Source organism: Drosophila albomicans, chromosome X (genome assembly GCF_009650485.2).
Source record: "Drosophila albomicans strain 15112-1751.03 chromosome X, ASM965048v2, whole genome shotgun sequence".
Taxonomy (NCBI): Eukaryota; Metazoa; Arthropoda; class Insecta; order Diptera; family Drosophilidae; genus Drosophila; species Drosophila albomicans.
Genome location: NC_047627.2, coordinates 10515853 through 10524620, shown reverse-complemented (window position 1 = coordinate 10524620; position 8768 = coordinate 10515853). Strand labels below are relative to the sequence as shown.

Sequence of the window (8768 nt, the reverse complement as noted above, 5' to 3'; positions counted from 1 at the left end):
TTATAATGTTAATAGAGAAAGTAAGAGAAATATATTTTCTTATCATTTGTTTGCTTGCCTATTTATTTGTGATTTATTCTAATACTCATTTTTTCGTAAATTATTTATATCTATCTTTCTTCCTAGATCAAATCATTTTCAATGGATTATCTATGATGTATAATCTGCAGCTGTTGATTCAGATGCAGATCCATTAAACCAACAAGAGATTCGAATATAGAAATTGTTTGTTTATCGCGCAAATAACGAATTTGTAGAGAAATTACAAATTGACGACTGATTTGTGCTTTCAATTATTGCGGGAGTATAAATTCAGTGTTGATGTTTGACTTATGAATTAGCAAAGCGATCAACATTCGTTCGCTCGCTTAGCACTCAATTGAGTCAGCGACCAATTTGTGATACTTCAATTTTGATACTCTGTATTGTTGTTTATTCATAATTTAATAATAAAAAAAAAAAGGTTTACACAAGGAAAAAAAAAAAAAAAGAAAATAGTTTGGCTTAATTTTTCTTTTGACTCTCGCTCTGACGCGCATTGTAAGCACGGAAGCTGTCGGCCAACTCCTTGAGGTCCTGATCTCCCTTGCGCTCCTGTTGCTGTTTCTTCAGGCGCTTGCACATCTTCTTCAGCTTCTTGCGCTCCTTCTTCTGCGACTTGTGCTCCGAGCTGTCGTCATCCTCCTCCGACGAGGAGCTGTCCCGCTTCTTGCGGTGACGCAGCTGCTCGCACTTTTGCAGCAACTGTTGCAGCTCGGCATCAGACGAAGTCGAAGCAGAAGCTGGTGTAGTGCTCGATGCTTGGCTCTCTTTGCTCGCCGCTGTGGTAGAAGCTGGAGTAGTGCTGGGAGTAGTGCTGGGGGTAGTAGCGGGAGTAGTGCTGGGAGTAGTATTCGGAGTAGTGCTGGGGGTAGTGCTCGGAGTAGTGCTGCTTTCAGCAGTGTCAGGTGCAGCGGTAGTTGTTGTGCTGCTTGTTGTCGAGTCAGCTGCTTGGGTGCTTGGTGCAACTGTCGTTGTTGTTGTTGTCGATGTTGTTGAGCTGCTGCTACTGCTGCTGCTGCTGTCCTCAGTCTTCTGCTCGGGACTAGCTGTGGTGGATGTGGTTGTTGTGGCATCTGCACTCTGTGGATATGCCTGGCCCATCCAGCAGCAGCTGGCGAGCATTAAACAGACGATGAGAGTTGCGATACGCATTGCGCTGCTGTTGTTAACGATGCTTCAATCAGCACTGAGCCTCGACTCGTGTCTATTGCATTTATTTATAGAGACACCTAGAGGCCGGCACCGGCAGCGACAACTCCCCCTCCCCCTTCGCACACACACACACACACACAATTAAAAACTATCGGCTAACCAGTTTTCCATAAATTCAAAGTTCGGGGGTTTTTTTCTCAGCACGCTTGTGCGCTACGCAATAAATGATGGCGTATCAAATGCGTAGAACATTGTGCCTATATTTGTAACTCATTTAATTATTTAAAAATAACAAAAAATATAAAAAGAAAAAATAAATTAACAAATTAAATAATGAATCAAAAGTTGTATAAATGAAACAAAATAAATAATAAATAAAACAATATAAATAATAATACTTAAATTTGTATACCTCTATTCAAATTCGTAGAAACTGATACAGAAAAGAAGAAAAACCATTGATTTATTTAATTTAAATTCACAAATTATAAAAATACTATTTTTAAATAATTAAAAATAAATTAATTAATTATTTTCACAAATTGTAAAATAATATTTGAAAAGAATTAAAAAATGCAATTACTAAACTGACATTAAAATCAAAGCATAATAATATTAGAGTTTGATTATGAATTGATTTTTCATTTATTTTTTTAGGTAAGTTTTCTATTCGATACAACAAAAGTTAAGAATAGTAAAGATAAGCAATAAATAAAAAAAAAAAATATATTTATGTTGTTTTTTTTAAATACTTGATAATAATTACCTTCATTGATATATATATATCAGAGGTATTTCATTTATTTCAATTTATAAAAGAGAAGTTGGCTAGAGAATTCAAATAAATAACAACAAAATATAAAAAATATATGTTTATATTAACATAATAAAATGTACGGTATTCTATTCATTGAAATTTCATTGGCTGGTATATTTAAATGACTTATTAAAATTATATTGACAAGTATTCACGACAGAAAATAAATTCAAAACACAGAAAAATGAATTTGATAATAATGAAAAAACATGAAATAATATATAGCATTGAAGATTTTTTAATGTATTTTTATTTATGTAGTAAAGAAAGTTTGGCTGCTATATTTAAAGACATAATTAAAAGTCTATTAAAAGTTAGTATAAAAAATATACATATATATAAATATATTTACAATAAAATATATAAAATAAGTGTTATATGAACAAAAAAACAAAAACTTTTATGTAAGCACGTTTGGAGTAAGTAAGAACGATAATATATTTTTCACATTATTTGTTTGTTCATATAATTTAGATTTAATTTTGACACTAAAATATAATAACTAAAATTTAAAAACGAAAGCACTTTTGTTCAACTTGTTAATGTATTTTATTTTTATAATTTTCATAGAGAAAGTAAGAGAAATATTATATTTTCTTATCATTTGTTTGCTTGCCTATTTATTTGTGATTTATTCTAATACTCATTTTTTCGTAAATTATTTATATCTATCTTTCTTCCTAGATCAAATCATTTTCAATGGATTATCTATGATGTATAATCTGCAGCTGTTGATTCAGATGCAGATCCATTAAACCAACAAGAGATTCGAATATAGAAATTGTTTGTTTATCGCGCAAATAACGAATTTGTAGAGAAATTACAAATTGACGACTGATTTGTGCTTTCAATTATTGCGGGAGTATAAATTCAGTGTTGATGTTTGACTTATGAATTAGCAAAGCGATCAACATTCGTTCGCTCGCTTAGCACTCAATTGAGTCAGCGACCAATTTGTGATACTTCAATTTTGATACTCTGTATTGTTGTTTATTCATAATTTAATAATAAAAAAAAAAAGGTTTACACAAGGAAAAAAAAAAGAAAAGAAAATAGTTTGGCTTAATTTTTCTTTTGACTCTCGCTCTGACGCGCATTGTAAGCACGGAAGCTGTCGGCCAACTCCTTGAGGTCCTGATCTCCCTTGCGCTCCTGTTGCTGTTTCTTCAGGCGCTTGCACATCTTCTTCAGCTTCTTGCGCTCCTTCTTCTGCGACTTGTGCTCCGAGCTGTCGTCATCCTCCTCCGACGAGGAGCTGTCCCGCTTCTTGCGGTGACGCAGCTGCTCGCACTTTTGCAGCAACTGTTGCAGCTCGGCATCAGACGAAGTCGAAGCAGAAGCTGGTGTAGTGCTCGATGCTTGGCTCTCTTTGCTCGCCGCTGTGGTAGAAGCTGGAGTAGTGCTGGGAGTAGTGCTGGGGGTAGTAGCGGGAGTAGTGCTGGGAGTAGTATTCGGAGTAGTGCTGGGGGTAGTGCTCGGAGTAGTGCTGCTTTCAGCAGTGTCAGGTGCAGCGGTAGTTGTTGTGCTGCTTGTTGTCGAGTCAGCTGCTTGGGTGCTTGGTGCAACTGTCGTTGTTGTTGTCGTTGTTGTTGTTGAGCTGCTGCTGTCCTCAGTCTTCTGCTCGGGACTAGCTGTGGTGGATGTGGTTGTTGTGGCATCTGCACTCTGTGGATATGCCTGACCCATCCAGCAGCAGCTGGCGAGCATTAAACAGACGATAAGAGTTGCCTTACGCATTGCGCTGCTGTTGTTAACGATGCTTCAATCAGCACTGAGCCTCGACTCGTGTCTATTGCATTTATTTATAGAGACACCTAGAGGCCGGCACCGGCAGCGACAACTCCCCCTTCCTCTTCGCACACACACACACACACACAATTAAAAACTATCGGCTAACCAGTTTTCCATAAATTCAAAGTTCGGGGGTTTTTTTCTCAGCACGCTTGTGCGCTACGCAATAAATGATGGCGTATCAAATGCGTAGAACATTGTGCCTATATTTGTAATTCATTTAATTATTTAAAAATAACAAAAAAATATAAAAAGAAAAAATAAGTTAAACAAATTAGTTGTATAAATGAAACAAAATAAATAATAAATAAAGCAAAATAAATAATAATACTTAAATTTGTATACCACTATTCAAATTCGTAGAAACTGATACAGAAAAGAAGAAAATTTAAATTCGCAAATTATAAAAATACTATTTTTAAATAATTAAAAATAAATTAATTAATTATTTTCACAAATTGTGAAATAATATTTTAAAAGAATTAAAAAATTAAATTACTAAACTGACATTAAAATCAAAGCATAATAATATTAGAGTTTGATTATGAATTGATTTTTCATTTATTTTTTTAGGTAAGTTTTCTATTCGATACAACAAAAGTTAAGAATAGTAAAGATAAGCAATAAATAAAAAAAAAATATATTTATGTTGTTTTTTTTAAATACTTGATAATAATTACCTTCATTGATATATATATATATCAGAGGTATTTCATTTATTTCAATTTATAAAAGAGAAGTTGGCTAGAGAATTCAAATAAATAACAACAAAATATAAAAAATATATGTTTATATTAACATAATAAAATGTACGGTATTCTATTCATTGAAATTTCGTTGGCTGGTATTTATTTAAATGACTTATTAAAATTATATTGACAAGTATTCACGACAGAAAATAAATTCAAAACATAGAAAAATGTCTTTGATAATAATGAAAAAAGCATGAAATAATATATAGCATTGAAGATTTTTTAATGTATTTTTTTATTTAGTAAAGAAGGTTTAGCTGCTATATTTAAAGACATAATTAAAAGTCTATTAAAAGTATGAATGTTGTTAAACTAACATTAGTACAAAAAATATGGCTGGTGGACAAAAGTAAATAATAAAAAATATATAAAAAAATTTTCATAGCCATAAAACACAAAAAAAATGTTTCTAAAACAATTAAAGCACAAACACAAAGTTAGCTGATGTATTTCAATAAAGAAATAAAACGACCATTCAAAAAGTTCAAATCATAAAAAGAATAATAAGTTTTAAAAAAAAATGCACGGATTTTAAGACATCTTGATGTATTTCATTTATATAAAGTTATTAAGAAAAATAGCTGATATATTTAAATACATAATTAAATATATATTGGCGTAAAGGTGAAAAAGGTGAATATTCTATTTTTATTTTTTAAATTTTAAAATGTCACTTTACTATACTTTGAATTAAAGACTTAAAATTTTGTAGATACATTTTTAAGATACAAAATGAAAATAAATCAAGAATAAACTGTGTCTCTGTATAACATTGTTTATTATTGCATTCGATTGAGCAAACTCGAGGCACTGGAGTCGAGAATCTTGTTGTTACATTGCCACTTGTCGCACATGCCGCACTTTTGTAGCAGAGAGAGTCGCAGTGATTTGTTTTGTGACGACGACGACAACGACGACGACGACGAGAGTAAGCTTGTAACGTGCAACGAGAAGAAGCACAAGGCGACAGGACTATCGGTATTTGCGGGGCACGCTTTAGAGTCCGGCTCTAGCTCGTCGGCTTTGGGGGTGGTGGTCTTGCTTATGCCAATAGCCCTTTCTTCGCTGCTCATTATTATTAATTTAAGATCAGAAATTGAGCGTGCTGCGACGAAGAAGGGATTGCTAGAAAACTAGCCGGAAAGAGAAGAAAGATCCAAAAATGTCTCAAAAAAATAGAAAAAACAAACAAAGAGAGAATAAGAGAGAGAGAGAGAGAGAGAGAGACAGAAAGAGAGAGAGAAAGAAAGAGCGAGAATTGAGGCAGGCCATCACAGCTGTTAAGTGATGAAGTCCCCTCCCAACCTATGATCACAGCATCAGAGCATGGCTCTGGTGATCCCTTTTAACCCTACGACAGTGGTGTCGCTGGCTTGTTTTGGCTAAATGAAAAGTAAATTATTTCATGGTATACAATATTTAATTAGTGATAGATATTAAACAATATGGCCTTATAAATAAAAATAGTACAAAATGATCAATAATACTACAAGAGGATAGTTGCAATATTTCTTTTAAAGTTTCTTTTAAATATATAATGTATTTTAATTTCAGTGCTTTGTATTATTTCATGTACCAAACTTTAAACTTTAATTTTAATTTTGTAATTTATCTTCAAACATTTTTTTTTTATAATATTTAATAGTTTGAATTTGTTCGTATGCTTTTCTATAAATTTATATTTCGTGTTTGTACAATGTAAATCGAGGTGAAAGTATAAAGTGGGTGTTTCGCAATAAAAAAACTCACCAACAGAACTCCTGCGGCGGCGATCGATCTCCGACGAAGGTGTGCTGGAACAGTGCTAAATTAAATAAAAAAAAAAAACAACTTTCGCCAAAACACTTCACATTGTACCTACGCGAAACTGGTACTAGTTATTCAATATAATTTGCATACGTTTTTGTTTTGTTTTATTTTTACTATTTCTTAACTTGCACTGATTTGCATAACTTATTCGTTTAATTTAATTTAATATAATCATTTTTATTTAGGCATTTAGCCTTCGAAGCTTTTAGCTGTTTTGGTTTATATTTTAAAATTTTTGTAACTTGTGCACATCACATTCATATTTGCACATTTGCTTTGTTTAATTCTTGTAGCGCTTCACCTTTTTAATTTGTTGTTTTACAATATCTTAGCGCTTTTATTGTGAATTGAATGTGGCACGATACATGTTCTGATTTTAACTTTTTATTCTTTTTATATCAACAAAACAGCTGCACTAATTCCTTTTGATTTCAACTCATTTTATCTTTTAACTTTTTAACTTAACTTTTAACTTTTATTTTCTCTGTGCAATTTGAAATTCTGCAATTGCAGTAGCGCTTGAATATTAATTTGAAATTTTAAATATTTTTTGTGAACAAATGCACTTTCGATTTTTAAATAATTTTTCAACTTTTAACTTTTTATCGTATTCATTTCATTAAACAATTTTAACTAAATTAAATTAAATTTAATTATTTTTAATTTTTTAATATTTCTGTGCATTTTTTTGCGATTTTTGCTATACTAAATTTTTTCTCAACATGTTTCATTTTAACTTGTGCTGAGCGGCGCTACACTGTTAAGTTTTTACTCTATCATATTGTTTCACTATTTTTTTGTTTTATACAATGTAGCGCATCATTTTAAACTTCTCAGATTTGGTTTTAAATTCTCATAAATTCACTTTAACACACACACTATATTTGTACAAGCGATCTAGTCGCTGATAATCAGGAGTAAAGATGAGATGAGATGATAAAGATGAGATGAGATGAAAAAGATGAGATGAGATGATGAAAAAGATACTGGTGATGATTAAAGTTGAGGTTGACGACGCAGATGCAGGCCAAGAAGTCGCAGGGGTGCTGCGCTGGCGGCTCGAGCAGAGATGCGCTCGCTGGTGCTTTGCTGGCCGCTAGTGCGGCAGCCAAGATGGCGCTCAGTGGCGCTCCGCTGGCCGCTGACGCGGTAGCCAAGAAGACGCGCACTGGCGCTCCGCTGGCCGCTATGCGGCGGCAAAGGTGGCGCTAAGGGCGCTCCGCTGGCCGCTATGCGGCGGCAAAGGTGGCGCTAAGGGCGCTCCGCTGGCCGCTATGCGGCGGCAAAGGTGGCGCTAAGGGCGCTCCGCTGGCCGCTATGCGGCGGCAAAGGTGGCGCTAAGGGCGCTCCGCTGGCCGTTATGCGGCGGCAAGGGTTGCGCAACGGGCGCTCCGCTGGCCGCTATGCACGCAACGGCGGCGCTAAGGGTGCTCCGCTGGCCACTATGCGCGCAAAGGTGGCGCTAAGGACGCTTAGCTAGCTGCTATGTGCCGCAATGAAAGCACTTTGGCGCGCTTTACTGGCCGCTAGGGCGGCGACAAAGATGGCGCTTAGTAGCGCTCCGCCGGCCGCTAGCTTAGGCACTGTCACGCTCAAAAAGAGCCAAACCAAAAGCAGAAAATTTCGAAAACGACCTGTGTAAACGACAACAATAAGTAAAGAACACCTACCAGAATCTATTACTATTTATTCTTACCAAGTATCAAATGCACTAAGAGAATTCTAACCTCTAGTGTGTTGTGGTATAAATTTTTACACCAACCAATATGCGTCTATGCACGCTGCCGGTCACCAGAAAAGTGCTTTGACCGGAACCAGCCTAGCTTAAGCTAGCTGCGCATGCGCGTGGTGACACAAACGTCAAAGCTGAGCTTTCCAGTGCAACTCGCTAAACGTCAAATGAGCTTTTCAGCGCAGCTGATGCACTACTTAAAGCTCGGCTTTACAGCGCAGCTGATGCACTTAAAGCTGCGCCCTTGGTTGAAATTTTAACTTGCATACTTTTAGGAGCTACTTGCAGCAACATCAACCTTGACTTAAACTTAGTAAACTTTTAGGCCGAATTCAATACACGTTGCTGTAGGCGCCGTTACAAAACCCCCCCGCTACAATCAGACTAGGGTATTTCCTTTCAATAGATACCCTAGACTGATACCGCCGGAAGCAACATCATTGTCGAATGTCCTTGACATGATAATTGCCTAGCAAATGGCCTTGTAAATCTTCGAGCTCATAATTCGAATTGCCGAGTTTTCTACGAACTCGCGCCTTTAGAAATGCGGGACCAAACTTTGCATTATAACCAGTCTGGAAGCAACTTTGCTTGAAATTTCGACGGAACACTTCTTGTCCTGGCGCGAAAGTTATTATTCTTGACCGCAAATTGTAACGTTTCTCGTTCACAT

General features: G+C 35.4%; 2 protein-coding genes across 2 annotated transcripts; both read right to left on the bottom strand.

Moving 5' to 3' along the window:
• Nucleotides 1-477: 477 nt before the first annotated feature.
• Nucleotides 478-1222, bottom strand: LOC127564987 (uncharacterized). Its single transcript, XM_034262416.2, has one exon. It carries the CDS (start codon nucleotides 1192-1194, stop codon nucleotides 505-507), a length of 690 nt encoding a protein of 229 aa, XP_034118307.1. The 5' UTR covers nucleotides 1195-1222; the 3' UTR covers nucleotides 478-504.
• A 1796-nt stretch (nucleotides 1223-3018) lies between these two features.
• On the bottom strand, nucleotides 3019-3778 carry LOC117577578 (putative uncharacterized protein DDB_G0290521). Its single transcript, XM_052008435.1, has one exon. It carries the CDS (start codon nucleotides 3746-3748, stop codon nucleotides 3074-3076), a length of 675 nt encoding a protein of 224 aa, XP_051864395.1. The 5' UTR covers nucleotides 3749-3778; the 3' UTR covers nucleotides 3019-3073.
• Between the last annotated feature and the right edge of the window lie 4990 nt (nucleotides 3779-8768).

Bases quoted from the DNA above. Each gene is read 5' to 3' on its own strand.
- LOC117577578 (XM_052008435.1), bottom strand. From the start codon at position 3,748: ATGCGTAAGGCAACTCTTATCGTCTGTTTAATGCTCGCCAGCTGCTGC.
- LOC127564987 (XM_034262416.2), bottom strand. From the start codon at position 1,194: ATGCGTATCGCAACTCTCATCGTCTGTTTAATGCTCGCCAGCTGCTGC.